The sequence below is a fragment of the Nothobranchius furzeri genome, chromosome 10 (assembly GCF_043380555.1).
Source record: "Nothobranchius furzeri strain GRZ-AD chromosome 10, NfurGRZ-RIMD1, whole genome shotgun sequence".
Lineage (NCBI taxonomy): Eukaryota > Metazoa > Chordata > Actinopteri > Cyprinodontiformes > Nothobranchiidae > Nothobranchius > Nothobranchius furzeri.
The window spans coordinates 18,858,374-18,874,812 of NC_091750.1; the positions used below are offsets into that span (position 1 = coordinate 18,858,374).

The window sequence follows — 16,439 nt, forward strand, 5'->3', positions numbered from 1 at the left end:
GTGTAACTGGACTACTTCTTTAAAGTGACACCAGGCCCGGTGACCTTTGGGACATGGTTTGACCCCCTATAGGAATGTGCGATCATCATGAAACGTTCAGATCATTTACAACTCCATAGATTCTATCTTCTTGTAACGTTTCAGCCTGATTGGACCTTGTTTTCACACAAATGGACCCAAATTGATATGAAATTGTGCTTCGTGCAACATAATTCTGGGTGCCATTTACAAACCATAAGTGCTAATGACTCCATTCCTTTTTGTGGTTATAGGGGCTGTTGATTGGAATACACTAAAACAAACCTGATCTCTCTAGGACATTCAGAAGCCAAGTTATAAGCCCACAAATGTGTAACTGGACCACTTCTTTAAATTGACACCAGATTCGGTGACCTTTGGGACATGGTTTTACCCCCTTAGGAAAGTGCTATCATCATGAAACGTTCATGGGCCATTCCACCGAATGGGTGCCATTTCCATCCATTTCCGTCCCCAGGAGGTTTTTTGAATCAAGGTGCATGAAAATTTACGGGTAAATAATTTTTGTTATTAAACAAAAGGTCCTGCATAAGTATCTGAGTGTAAATTTAACATTAATCTTGGGCAAGAATAATAGAAAGTACTTTGAACACTGAAAAAACATTTCAGTGCATGTATTTTTCACCTGTCCCTGATCTTTAACATTACTCTTAGAGTGAAATATAATTAATAAAATCCCCCCAAATTTATCTTTTTTTTTGCATTTTTGCGTGACTCTATATCCTGTCTATGTTTCACAAATACTTTTTTCATAACAATTTTATACTTTATTTGTTAAAATACACATTTTAGTTGTGTCCCTAGGTTTACACTCAGTCCTGTTACCCAAATACATTACCCCATCTGTTTTATTTTGAAAATTCCAAAGGTGACCCATACAACAGGAAGTTGCATCATAAGGATCTTCAAAAGGCCATGGGAAGACCAAAAGTAAGGTCTCTCATTCATTTTTCTGTCTATTTAATAATATATTAGCTGTAAATGACGAGGTCAATCTCAACATACTGTCCTGTTACTTTAATTATATCTTACTTACCATTTGTTTATTTTAAAAATACACATTTTTGGTAAATCACTAGATTGTGCTTTATGTCCTCATGCTATTAGCAACGATGTGATGTGGCTATATTTGGTGTATTTGCTAACTCTATGCTAAAAACTCAGTCCTGTTACTTTCAGTCCTGTTACCCATATGAGAAGTAACAGGACTGAGTAATGGTAACAGGGCTGAGTAGAGTTCATTGATGAAGTGATAATTTTTTAGATAGAATATATTATTATTTTACACTATTGACTTGATTTTATTTATTTATTTATTTATTATTTTACTTTTACACTTGACATTGCAGAGGTTGTGATCTAAGATCAGTTTTGTAATGTGACTTTAATGCTTGCAGGGAGCAAAGCCACCACATAGTGCAGCAGAAAAGCAGCGGCTCTATCGGGCTCGACGTGATGCCGACCCAGAGCGGAGAGAAAGATATCTTGAGAGGGAAAAAAGAAAATACAGGGAGGACTTAGAATCAGGCAAGAAGAAAACAATTGACCAACTAAGTGAGAGAGAAAAGCGCAGACGACGCAAAAAGTGGAGGGAGACATACCATACAATCAAAGACAGAAAAAAAGTTCAGCAGTACCTTGTGACCCCTCCAAACACACCCCAACTCTCACCAGAGCAAGCTATAGATCCACAACCAAGAACTTCCAGGTCCAATTTATGAAATTGATATCCAGCTGTTTATACAATATAATAACATTAATTTGTAACATCTGAAATATGTAAATAAGTGCTATTTTGACATGTTTCTTCTAGGCAATGTGATCAGGGGCGGAGAAGACGACGAAAAACACTAAAGAACCTTGAAAAACAAATTCATCAACTACAAGGCCTATTGAGGAAACAAACCCAGAAAACAGAAAAATACAAGAAAAAAGTCCAGCGCATGACAAAGAAAGTCCTAAAAAAGAAGACAAAAGAAACTGAGTCTCCACGCACAAAAGTTAAAAGACAGATGACACAGCTTCCACCAGCAGCCATTCAAAAAACTCTTCTGTTTCATGAGGCTCTGGTGGACGGCATCCGAAACAAATACAGAAAAGCACAGGGGGAAAAAGAAAGGCAAATAATTGCAAAAGTACTAACAGGAAAAGTCCTTAAAAAGTACAGATTGCAACGCTTGGCTCAAAACTCATTAGGATTTTCAAAGAAAAGATGGAGGAATGATGAGAATGTCAACTACAGCTACCAACGGAAGCGGAACAGCAGGGTTCCAGATAGTTTGACAAGTAGAGTGAGAGCTTTCTACACAAGGGATGATGTTAGTCGTATCACAACAGGGAAGAGACAGACCATCACTTGGAAGAAAACTAAAAAGCAGAAACGGTTCCTTTTGGATACCATGAAAAATTTGCACATGAAGTTTTTAGCTGAAGAGCAAAGCTCCATCTCTTACTCACTCTTCTGTTTGCTTCGTCCTTTCTGGGTTATTCATCCAACTCTGAGTGATCGGGACACATGCATGTGCAAGATGCATGAGAATCTGGGTTTTATTGTACAGAAGCTGCACAACTTGAAAGTGATCAGCACTATCAACCTGGAAGATCTTGTGAAAACCATCGCATGTGACACAGAAAACATGAAGTGCATGTATGGAGAATGCTCTGAGTGCAAGAATCTATGCTGCCCAGTCTCCTCCAAGTACAATCCAGAGAGTCAAGAGACATATCTCCAATGGGCAATAGTGGATAAAGAGCATAACAATGACCCCAGTGGCAAAACATCTAAAATCACAATCAAACAAGAATCCCAGGCAACACAAGAAGAACTTCTGGACCAGCTGAACCTGCTGCTGCATAGGTTTAAGAGACATTCTTATAACATCAAGAATCAGTTTACCCACTACAGGGCACTGAGACAGGGCTTGAAGTCACATGAATGTTTAATTCACGTTGACTTCTCTGAAAATTACGTCTGCAAGTACAGCACAGAAATACAGGCTGTCCACTTTGGAGCATCACACCAGCAGGCAACACTGCACACAGGTGTGCTTTATGTGAACACATCCTCCTGCCCTATGTCCTTCTGCACAGTGTCCCCCTCAAGACTGAAGGGTCCACCAGCAATCTGGCAGCATTTGTCACCAGTCCTTGATTATGTGCATGTGGCACATCCAGAGGTCTCCACAATCCATTTTTACAGTGATGGCCCATGCACTCAGTATAGACAGCGAGGGAATTTTTTCATGTTTTGTACTGAGCTGTTCAAACAAGGATTCACTGCTGGAACATGGAACTTCTTTGAGGCGAGCCATGGGAAGGGGGCACCAGATGGTGTAGGAGGAGCTCTGAAGAGGAGAGCCGACAGTCTGGTCAGCAAAGGGACAGACATTCCTCATGCTGCCAAATTCTTTGATGTGTTGCAAAAGACAGAAACAACAATTAAGTTGTTTTTTGTCAATGAGGAAGCAGTGGAGAAAGCTGTTCAGGAGATGCCAAATGATGTGCCATCAATTCCCTCCACAATGAGGATACATCAGGTGGTAACCCTTGCCCAAGGAGAACTGACATACAGAGATATCAGCTGCTTGTGCACAACAAGACAAAATCTAACTTGTAAGTGCTTTAATGCAAAGTCTTTCACGTTGGATCATCAACAGGCAGCACCCAGAGCCACAGAAAGTATGTGGCAAAGTTCAGACATTGTTGGCAAATGGTGTGTGGTTAAGTATGATGATGACATATACCCAGGTGTCATCACAGATACATCTGAAACACATGTTGAGGTCCGTTGCATGCACAAAATTGGGGTCAACAGGTTTTTCTGGCCAGCGCGCAAAGACCTGCTGTGGTACCTCTTTGAGGACATTTTGTGCATCATCCCACCCCTGAGGCAGGTCACATCTCGCTATATGGCAATTGAAAAGGGGGTCTGGGACCAACTTGACAGTGTGCCTTAGAAAAGGCCACACAAAGCCCCTGTAGCACATGTGCCCCGTGTTCATTGGTCATTCCTGTTACCCTCTGTTCATTCCTGTTACAGCTTGTTCATTTCTGTTACTCAGTTGTTTGTCTGTAAAAAAACAATAAAAATGAACTTATTTTTTCAATCATATTTGTTCCACCATTTATTAAATAGTTTACTGAATTACATTAGAATAAATTTTATTAACTAGAGCCCTGTGTCTCCTTGAAATGAAAAATATGGCTTTTGATCTTTCAAAAAATTACAACTTTTGTATGTTCATGTGAATTTTTTTATAACAAACATTAAATATTTGAACTTAAAACTAACCTTTTTATTAAAATAAACACTTTCTTGAGGGGAAAATGAAGGAATTAGTTGACAGTCTTCTATATGTGCTTTTTAAGAAGTTACATGAGTTTTGGTAACAGGACTGAAAATAAAGCAAACACGTTCATCTAAAAAAAACATGTAAAAAATTAATTAAAGGCATTTAAGATTGACCAATGATCATTTGAAATAGTTAAATAAGTGTGTTACTAGATTTACTTTTGAAAATTGCATTAAAACCCAGTTTAATTTGATGCACTTGCATAAAATAAATGGCACCTATTCGGTGGAATTACCCTCATATCACTTACAACTCAATAGATTCTACCTTCCTGTAACGTTTCAGCCTGATTGGACCTTGTTTTCACACAAATGAACCCAGAATGATGTGAAATTGTGCTTCGTGCAACATAAATCTGGGTGCCATTTAAAAACCATAAGTGCTAATGACTCCATTCCTTTTTGTGGTTGTAGGGGCTGTTGATTGGAGTACACTAAAATAAACCTGATCTCTCTAGGGCATTCAGAAGCCAAGTTATAAGCCCACAAATGTTTAACTGGACTACTTCTTTAAAGTGACAACAGATCCGGTGACCTTTGGGACATGGTTTGACCCCCTTAGGAACGTGCTATCATCATGAAACGTTCAGATCACTTACAACTCAATAGATTCTACCTTCCTGTAACGTTTCAGCCCTATTGGACCTTGTTTTCACACAAATGAACCCAGAATGATGTGAAATTGTGCTTCGTGCAACATAATTCTGGGTGCCATTTACAAACAATAAGTGCTAATGACTCCATTCCTATTTGTGGTTGTAGGGGCTGTTGATTGGAGTAGACTAAAACAAACCTGATCTCTCTAGGACATTCAGAAGCCAAGTTATAAGCCCACAAATGTGTAACTGGAGTACTTTAAAGTGACACCAGATCCGATGACTTTTGGGACATGGTTTGACCCCCTTAGGAAAGTGCTATCATCATGAAACGTTCAGATCACTTACAACTCAATAGATTCTACCTTTCTGTAACGTTTCAGCCCTATTGGACCTTGTTTTCACACAAATGAACCTAGAATGATGTGAAATTGTGCTTCGTGCAACAGAATTCTGGGTGCCATTTACAAACCATAAGTGCTAATGACTCCATTCCTTTTTGTGGATGTAGGGACTGTTGATTGGAGTACACTAAAACAAACCTGATCTCTCTAGGACATTCAGAAGCCAAGTTATAAGCCCACAAATGTGTAACTGGACTACTTCTTTAAATTGACACCACATCCGGTGACCTTTGGGACATGGTTTGACCCCCTTAGGAAAGTGCTATCATCATGAAACGTTCAGATCACTTACAACTCAATAGATTCTACCTTCCTGTAACGTTTCAGCCTGATTGGACCTTGTTTTCACACAAATGAACCCAGAATGATGTGAAATTGTGCTTTGTGCAACATAATTCTGGGTGCCATTTAAAAACCATAAGTGCTAATGACTCCATTCCTTTTTGTGGCTGTAGGGGCTGTTGATTGGAGTACACTAAAATAAACCTGATCTCTCTAGGACATTCAGAAGCCAAGTTATAAGCCCACAAATGTGTAACTGGACTACTTCTTTAAAGTGACACCAGATCCGGTGACCTTTGGGACATGGTTTGACCCCCTATTGGAATATGCGATCATCATGAAACGTTCAGATCACTTACAGCTCAATAGATTCTACCTTCTTGTAACGTTTCAGCCTGATTGGACTTTGTTTTCACACAAATGGACCCAGAATGATGTGAAATTGTGCTTTGTGCAACATAATTCTGGGTGCCATTTAAAAACCATAAGTGCTAATGAAACCATTCATTTTTGAGGTAATAGGGGCTGTTAATTGGAGTACACTAAAGCAAACCTGACCTCTCTAGGACATTCAGAAGCCAAGTTATAAAACCACAAAGGTGTAACTGGACTACTTCTTTAAAGTGACACCAGGCCCGGTGACCTTTGGGACATGGTTTGACCCCCTATAGGAATGTGCGATCATCATGAAACGTTCAGATCACTTACAACTCAATAGATTCTACCTTCATGTAACGTTTCAGCCTGATTGGACCTTGTTTTCACACAAATGAACCCAGAATGATGTGAAATTGTGCTTCATGCAACATAAATCTGGGTGCCATTTAAAAACCATAAGTGCTAATGACTCCATTCCTTTTTGTGGTTGTAGGGGCTGTTGATTGGAGTACACTAAAATAAACCTGATCTCTCTAGGGCATTCAGAAGCCAAGTTAAAAGCCCACAAATGTGTAACTGGACTACTTCTTTAAAGTGACACCAGATCCGGTGACCTGTGGGACATGGTTTGACCCCCTTAGGAAAGTGCTATCATCATGAAACGTTCAGATCACTTACAACTCAATAGATTCTACCTTCCTGTAACGTTTCAGCCTGATTGGACCTTGTTTTCATACAAATGAACCCAGAATGATGTGAAATTGTGCTTTGTGCAACATAATTCTGGGTGCCATTTACAAACCATAAGTGCTAATGACTCCATTCCTATTTGTGGTTGTAGGGGCTGTTGATTGGAGTACACTAAAACAAACCTGATCTCTTTAGGATATTCAGAAGCCAAGTTGTAAGCCCACAAAGGTGTAACTGGACTATTTCTTTAAAGTGACACCAGGCCCGGTGACCTTCGGGACATGGTTTGACCCCCTATAGGAATGTGCGATCATCATGAAACGTTCAGATCACTTACAACTCAATAGATTCTACCTTCTTGTAATGTTTCAGCCTGATTGGACCTTGTTTTCACACAAATGGACCAAGAATGATGTGAAATTGTGCTTCGTGCAACATAATTCTGGGTGCCATTTACAAACCATAAGTGCTAATGACTCCATTCCTATTTGTGGTTGTAGGGGCTGTTGATTGGAGTACACTAAAACAAACCTGATCTCTCTATGACATTCAGAAGCCAAGTTAAAAGCCCACAAATGTGTAACTGGACTACTTCTTTAAAGTGACACCAGATCCGGTGACCTTTGGGACATGGTTTGACCCCCTTAGGAAAGTGCTATCATCATGAAACGTTCAGATCACTTACAACTCAATAGATTCTACCTTTCTGTAACGTTTCAGCCCTATTGGACCTTGTTTTCACACAAATGAACCCAGACTGATGTGAAATTGTGCTTCGTGCAACATAATTCTGGGTGCCATTTACAAACCATAAGTGCTAATGACTCCATTCCTATTTGTGGTTGTAGGGGCTGTTGATTGGAGTACACTAAAACAAACCTGATCTCTCTAGGACATACAGAAGCCAAGTTATAAGCCCACAAATGTGTAACTGGACTACTTCTTTAAAGTGACACCAGGCCCGGTGACCTTTGGGACATGGTTTGACCCCCTATAGGAATATGCGATCATCATGAAACGTTCAGATCACTTACAACTCAACAGATTCTACCTTCTTGTAACGTTTCAGCCTGATTGGACTTTGTTTTCACACAAATGGACCCAGAATGATGTGAAATTGTGCTTTGTGCAACATAATTCTTGGTGCCATTTACAAACCATAAGTGCTAATGACTCCATTCCTTTTTGTGGTTGTAGGGGCTGTTGATTGGAGTACACTAAAGCAAACCTGACCTCTCTAGGACATTCAGAAACCAAGTTATAAAACCACAAAGGTGTAACTGGACTACTTCTTTAAAGTGACACCATGCCCGGTGACCTTTGGGACATGGTTTGACCCCCTATAGGAATGTGCGATCATCATGAAACGTTCAGATCACTTACAACTCAATAGATTCTACCTTCCTGTAACGTTTCAGCCCTATTGGACCTTGTTTTCACACAAATGAACCCAGAATGATGTGAAATTGTGCTTCGTGCAACATAATTCTGGGTGCCATTTACAAACCATACGTGCTAATGACTCCATTCCTATTTGTGGTTGTAGGGGCTGTTGATTGGAGTAGACTAAAACAAACCTGATCTCTCTGGGACATTCAGAAGCCAAGTTATAAGCCCACAAATGTGTAACTGGAGTACTTTAAAGTGACACCAGATCCGATGACTTTTGGGACATGGTTTGACCCCCTTAGGAAAGTGCTATCATCATGAAACGTTCAGATCACTTACAACTCAATAGATTCTACCTTTCTGTAACGTTTCAGCCCTATTGGACCTTGTTTTCACACAAATGAACCTAGAATGATGTGAAATTGTGCTTCGTGCAACAGAATTCTGGGTGCCATTTACAAACCATAAGTGCTAATGACTCCATTCCTTTTTGTGGATGTAGGGACTGTTGATTGGAGTACACTAAAACAAACCTGATCTCTCTAGGACATTCAGAAGCCAAGTTATAAGCCCACAAATGTGTAACTGGACTACTTCTTTAAATTGACACCAGATCCGGTGACCTTTGGGACATGGTTTGACCCCCTTAGGAAAGTGCTATCATCATGAAACGTTCAGATCACTTACAACTCAATAGATTCTACCTTCCTGTAACGTTTCAGCCTGATTGGACCTTGTTTTCACACAAATGAACCCAGAATGATGTGAAATTGTGCTTTGTGCAACATAATTCTGGGTGCCATTTAAAAACCATAAGTGCTAATGACTCCATTCCTTTTTGTGGCTGTAGGGGCTGTTGATTGGAGTACACTAAAATAAACCTGATCTCTCTAGGACATTCAGAAGCCAAGTTATAAGCCCACAAATGTGTAACTGGACTACTTCTTTAAAGTGACACCAGATCCGGTGACCTTTGGGACATGGTTTGACCCCCTATTGGAATGTGCGATCATCATGAAACGTTCAGATCACTTACAGCTCAATAGATTCTACCTTCTTGTAACGTTTCAGCCTGATTGGACTTTGTTTTCACACAAATGGACCCAGAATGATGTGAAATTGTGCTTTGTGCAACATAATTCTGGGTGCCATTTAAAAACCATAAGTGCTAATGAAACCATTCATTTTTGAGGTAATAGGGGCTGTTAATTGGAGTACACTAAAGCAAACCTGACCTCTCTAGGACATTCAGAAGCCAAGTTATAAAACCACAAAGGTGTAACTGGACTACTTCTTTAAAGTGACACCAGGCCCGGTGACCTTTGGGACATGGTTTGACCCCCTATAGGAATGTGCGATCATCATGAAACGTTCAGATCACTTACAACTCAATAGATTCTACCTTCATGTAACGTTTCAGCCTGATTGGACCTTGTTTTCACACAAATGAACCCAGAATGATGTGAAATTGTGCTTCATGCAACATAAATCTGGGTGCCATTTAAAAACCATAAGTGCTAATGACTCCATTCCTTTTTGTGGTTGTAGGGGCTGTTGATTGGAGTACACTAAAATAAACCTGATCTCTCTAGGGCATTCAGAAGCCAAGTTAAAAGCCCACAAATGTGTAACTGGACTACTTCTTTAAAGTGACACCAGATCCGGTGACCTGTGGGACATGGTTTGACCCCCTTAGGAAAGTGCTATCATCATGAAACGTTCAGATCACTTACAACTCAATAGATTCTACCTTCCTGTAACGTTTCAGCCTGATTGGACCTTGTTTTCACACAAATGGACCCAGAATGATGTGAAATTGTGCTTCGTGCAACATAATTCTGGGTGCCATTTGAAAACCATAAGTGCTAATGAAACCATTCATTTTTGAGGTAATAGGGGCTGTTAATTGGAGTACTCTAAAACAAACTTGACCCCTCTAGGATATTCAGAAGCCAAGTTATAAGCCCACAAATGTGTAACTGGACTACTTCTTTAAAGTGACACCAGGCCCGGTGACCTTTGGGACATGGTTTGACCCCCTATAGGAATATGCGATCATCATGAAACGTTCAGATCACTTACAACTCAATAGATTCTACCTTCTTGTAACGTTTCAGCCTGATTGGACTTTGTTTTCACACAAATGGACCCAGAATGATGTGAAATTGTGCTTTGTGCAACATAATTCTTGGTGCCATTTACAAACCATAAGTGCTAATGACTCCATTCCTTTTTGTGGTTGTAGGGGCTGTTGATTGGAGTACACTAAAGCAAACCTGACCTCTCTAGGACATTCAGAAGCCAAGTTATAAAACCACAAATGTGTAACTGGACTACTTCTTTAAAGTGACACCAGGCCCGGTGACCTTTGGGACATGGTTTGACCCCCTTAGGAATGTGCGATCAACATGAAACGTTCAGATCACTTACAACTCAATAGATTCTACCTTCTTGTAACGTTTCAGCCTGATTGGACCTTGTTTTCATACAAATGGACCCAGAATGATGTGAAATTGTGCTTCGTGCAACATAATTCTTGGTGCCATTTAAAAACCATAAGTGCTAATGACTCCATTCCTTTTTGTGGTTGTAGGGGCTGTTGATAGGAGTACACTAAAGCAAACCTGACCTCTCTAGGACATTCAGAAGCCAAGTTATAAAACCACAAATGTGTAACTGGACTACTTCTTTAAAGTGACACCAGGCCCGGTGACCTTTGGGACATGGTTTGACCCCCTATAGGAATGTGCGATCATCATGAAACGTTCAGATCATTTACAACTCCATAGATTCTATCTTCTTGTAACGTTTCAGCCTGATTGGACCTTGTTTTCACACAAATGGACCCAAATTGATATGAAATTGTGCTTCGTGCAACATAATTCTGGGTGCCATTTACAAACCATAAGTGCTAATGACTCCATTCCTTTTTGTGGTTATAGGGGCTGTTGATTGGAATACACTAAAACAAACCTGATCTCTCTAGGACATTCAGAAGCCAAGTTATAAGCCCACAAATGTGTAACTGGACCACTTCTTTAAATTGACACCAGATTCGGTGACCTTTGGGACATGGTTTTACCCCCTTAGGAAAGTGCTATCATCATGAAACGTTCATATCACTTACAACTCAATAGATTCTACCTTCCTGTAACGTTTCAGCCTGATTGGACCTTGTTTTCACACAAATGAACCCAGAATGATGTGAAATTGTGCTTCGTGCAACATAAATCTGGGTGCCATTTAAAAACCATAAGTGCTAATGACTCCATTCCTTTTTGTGGTTGTAGGGGCTGTTGATTGGAGTACACTAAAATAAACCTGATCTCTCTAGGGCATTCAGAAGCCAAGTTATAAGCCCACAAATGTTTAACTGGACTACTTCTTTAAAGTGACAACAGATCCGGTGACCTTTGGGACATGGTTTGACCCCCTTAGGAACGTGCTATCATCATGAAACGTTCAGATCACTTACAACTCAATAGATTCTACCTTCCTGTAACGTTTCAGCCCTATTGGACCTTGTTTTCACACAAATGAACCCAGAATGATGTGAAATTGTGCTTCGTGCAACATAATTCTGGGTGCCATTTACAAACAATAAGTGCTAATGACTCCATTCCTATTTGTGGTTGTAGGGGCTGTTGATTGGAGTAGACTAAAACAAACCTGATCTCTCTAGGACATTCAGAAGCCAAGTTATAAGCCCACAAATGTGTAACTGGAGTACTTTAAAGTGACACCAGATCCGATGACTTTTGGGACATGGTTTGACCCCCTTAGGAAAGTGCTATCATCATGAAACGTTCAGATCACTTACAACTCAATAGATTCTACCTTTCTGTAACGTTTCAGCCCTATTGGACCTTGTTTTCACACAAATGAACCTAGAATGATGTGAAATTGTGCTTCGTGCAACAGAATTCTGGGTGCCATTTACAAACCATAAGTGCTAATGACTCCATTCCTTTTTGTGGATGTAGGGACTGTTGATTGGAGTACACTAAAACAAACCTGATCTCTCTAGGACATTCAGAAGCCAAGTTATAAGCCCACAAATGTGTAACTGGACTACTTCTTTAAATTGACACCACATCCGGTGACCTTTGGGACATGGTTTGACCCCCTTAGGAAAGTGCTATCATCATGAAACGTTCAGATCACTTACAACTCAATAGATTCTACCTTCCTGTAACGTTTCAGCCTGATTGGACCTTGTTTTCACACAAATGAACCCAGAATGATGTGAAATTGTGCTTTGTGCAACATAATTCTGGGTGCCATTTAAAAACCATAAGTGCTAATGACTCCATTCCTTTTTGTGGCTGTAGGGGCTGTTGATTGGAGTACACTAAAATAAACCTGATCTCTCTAGGACATTCAGAAGCCAAGTTATAAGCCCACAAATGTGTAACTGGACTACTTCTTTAAAGTGACACCAGATCCGGTGACCTTTGGGACATGGTTTGACCCCCTATTGGAATATGCGATCATCATGAAACGTTCAGATCACTTACAGCTCAATAGATTCTACCTTCTTGTAACGTTTCAGCCTGATTGGACTTTGTTTTCACACAAATGGACCCAGAATGATGTGAAATTGTGCTTTGTGCAACATAATTCTGGGTGCCATTTAAAAACCATAAGTGCTAATGAAACCATTCATTTTTGAGGTAATAGGGGCTGTTAATTGGAGTACACTAAAGCAAACCTGACCTCTCTAGGACATTCAGAAGCCAAGTTATAAAACCACAAAGGTGTAACTGGACTACTTCTTTAAAGTGACACCAGGCCCGGTGACCTTTGGGACATGGTTTGACCCCCTATAGGAATGTGCGATCATCATGAAACGTTCAGATCACTTACAACTCAATAGATTCTACCTTCATGTAACGTTTCAGCCTGATTGGACCTTGTTTTCACACAAATGAACCCAGAATGATGTGAAATTGTGCTTCATGCAACATAAATCTGGGTGCCATTTAAAAACCATAAGTGCTAATGACTCCATTCCTTTTTGTGGTTGTAGGGGCTGTTGATTGGAGTACACTAAAATAAACCTGATCTCTCTAGGGCATTCAGAAGCCAAGTTAAAAGCCCACAAATGTGTAACTGGACTACTTCTTTAAAGTGACACCAGATCCGGTGACCTGTGGGACATGGTTTGACCCCCTTAGGAAAGTGCTATCATCATGAAACGTTCAGATCACTTACAACTCAATAGATTCTACCTTCCTGTAACGTTTCAGCCTGATTGGACCTTGTTTTCATACAAATGAACCCAGAATGATGTGAAATTGTGCTTTGTGCAACATAATTCTGGGTGCCATTTACAAACCATAAGTGCTAATGACTCCATTCCTATTTGTGGTTGTAGGGGCTGTTGATTGGAGTACACTAAAACAAACCTGATCTCTTTAGGATATTCAGAAGCCAAGTTGTAAGCCCACAAAGGTGTAACTGGACTATTTCTTTAAAGTGACACCAGGCCCGGTGACCTTCGGGACATGGTTTGACCCCCTATAGGAATGTGCGATCATCATGAAACGTTCAGATCACTTACAACTCAATAGATTCTACCTTCTTGTAATGTTTCAGCCTGATTGGACCTTGTTTTCACACAAATGGACCAAGAATGATGTGAAATTGTGCTTCGTGCAACATAATTCTGGGTGCCATTTACAAACCATAAGTGCTAATGACTCCATTCCTATTTGTGGTTGTAGGGGCTGTTGATTGGAGTACACTAAAACAAACCTGATCTCTCTATGACATTCAGAAGCCAAGTTAAAAGCCCACAAATGTGTAACTGGACTACTTCTTTAAAGTGACACCAGATCCGGTGACCTTTGGGACATGGTTTGACCCCCTTAGGAAAGTGCTATCATCATGAAACGTTCAGATCACTTACAACTCAATAGATTCTACCTTTCTGTAACGTTTCAGCCCTATTGGACCTTGTTTTCACACAAATGAACCCAGACTGATGTGAAATTGTGCTTCGTGCAACATAATTCTGGGTGCCATTTACAAACCATAAGTGCTAATGACTCCATTCCTATTTGTGGTTGTAGGGGCTGTTGATTGGAGTACACTAAAACAAACCTGATCTCTCTAGGACATACAGAAGCCAAGTTATAAGCCCACAAATGTGTAACTGGACTACTTCTTTAAAGTGACACCAGGCCCGGTGACCTTTGGGACATGGTTTGACCCCCTATAGGAATATGCGATCATCATGAAACGTTCAGATCACTTACAACTCAACAGATTCTACCTTCTTGTAACGTTTCAGCCTGATTGGACTTTGTTTTCACACAAATGGACCCAGAATGATGTGAAATTGTGCTTTGTGCAACATAATTCTTGGTGCCATTTACAAACCATAAGTGCTAATGACTCCATTCCTTTTTGTGGTTGTAGGGGCTGTTGATTGGAGTACACTAAAGCAAACCTGACCTCTCTAGGACATTCAGAAACCAAGTTATAAAACCACAAAGGTGTAACTGGACTACTTCTTTAAAGTGACACCATGCCCGGTGACCTTTGGGACATGGTTTGACCCCCTATAGGAATGTGCGATCATCATGAAACGTTCAGATCACTTACAACTCAATAGATTCTACCTTCATGTAACGTTTCAGCCTGATTGGACCTTGTTTTCACACAAATGAACCCAGAATGATGTGAAATTGTGCTTCGTGCAACATAAATCTGGGTGCCATTTAAAAACCATAAGTGCTAATGACTCCATTCCTTTTTGTGGTTGTAGGGGCTGTTGATTGGAGTACACTAAAATAAACCTGATCTCTCTAGGGCATTCAGAAGCCAAGTTATAAGCCCACAAATGTGTAACTGGACTACTTCTTTAAAGTGACACCAGATCCGGTGACCTTTGGAACATGGTTTGACCCCCTTAGGAAAGTGCTATCATCATGAAACGTTCAGATCACCTACAACTCAATAGATTCTACCTTTCTGTAACGTTTCAGCCCTATTGGACCTTGTTTTCACACAAATGAACCCAGAATGATGTGAAATTGTGCTTCGTGCAACAGAATTCTGGGTGCCATTTACAAACCATAAGTGCTAATGACTCCATTCCTTTTTGTGGATGTAGGGACTGTTGATTGGAGTACACTTAATCAAACCTGATCTCTCTAGGACATTCAGAAGCCAAGTTATAAGCCCACAAATGTGTAACTGGACTACTTCTTTAAATTGACACCAGATCCGGTGACCTTTGGGACATGGTTTGACCCCCTTAGGAAAGTGCTATCATCATGAAACGTTCAGATCACTTACAACTCATTAGATTCTACCTTCCTGTAACGTTTCAGCCTGATTGGACCTTGTTTTCACACAAATGAACCCAGAATGATGTGAAAATGTTCTTTGTGCAACATAATTCTGGGTGCCATTTAAAAACCATAAGTGCTAATGACTCCATTCCTTTTTGTGGCTGTAGGGGCTGTTGATTGGAGTACAGTAAAATAAACCTGATCTCTCTAGGACATTCAGAAGCCAAGTTATAAGCCCACAAATGTGTAACTGGACTACTTCTTTAAAGTGACACCAGATCCGGTGACCTTTGGGACATGATTTGACCCCCTTAGGAATGTGCGATCAACATGAAACGTTCAGATCACTTACAACTCAATAGATTCTACCTTCTTGTAACGTTTCAGCCTGATTGGACCTTGTTTTCATACAAATGGACCCAGAATGATGTGAAATTGTGCTTCGTGCAACATAATTCTTGGTGCCATTTAAAAACCATAAGTGCTAATGACTCCATTCCTTTTTGTGGTTGTAGGGGCTGTTGATTGGAGTACACTAAAGCAACCCTGACCTCTCTAGGACATTCAGAAGCCAAGTTATAAGCCGACAAAGATGTAACTGGACTACTTCTTTAAAGTGACACCAGATCTGTTGACCTTTGGGACATGGTTTGACCCCCTATAGGAATGTGCGATCATCATGAAACGTTCAGATCATTTACAACTCCATAGATTCTATCTTCTTGTAACGTTTGAGCCTGATTGGACCTTGTTTTCACACAAATGGACCCAAATTGATGTGAAATTTTGCTTCGTGCAACATAATTCTGGGTGCCATTTACAAACCATAAGTGCTAATGACTCCATTCCTTTTTGTGGTTATAGGGGCTGTTGATTGGAATACAGTAAAACAAACCTGATCTCTCTAGGACATTCAGAAGCCAAGTTATAAAACCACAAATGTGTAACTGGACCACTTCTTTAAATTGACACCAGATCCGGTGACCTTTGGGACATGGTTTTACCCCCT

At 40.3% G+C, this 16,439-nt stretch overlaps 1 protein-coding gene across 2 annotated transcripts; it reads left to right on the plus strand.

The window, feature by feature from the left end:
• The first annotated feature begins 392 nt into the window (after positions 1-392).
• Positions 393-4,148, plus strand: LOC139072084 (uncharacterized). Of its 2 annotated transcripts, none has more exons than XM_070555274.1 (2): positions 393-1,747; positions 1,853-4,148. In XM_070555274.1, exon 2 carries the CDS (start codon positions 1,983-1,985, stop codon positions 3,993-3,995), a length of 2,013 nt encoding a protein of 670 aa, XP_070411375.1. In that variant the 5' UTR covers positions 393-1,747; positions 1,853-1,982; the 3' UTR covers positions 3,996-4,148. The 2 variants fall into 2 exon arrangements, with proteins under 2 accessions (XP_070411375.1, XP_070411376.1); XM_070555275.1 differs by having other exon boundaries at positions 393-969.
• Positions 4,149-16,439: the final 12,291 nt, after the last annotated feature.

Excerpts from the sequence above, each read along its gene's own strand:
- LOC139072084 (XM_070555274.1), top strand. The coding sequence starts at position 1,983 with ATGACAAAGAAAGTCCTAAAAAAGAAGACAAAAGAAACTGAGTCTCCA.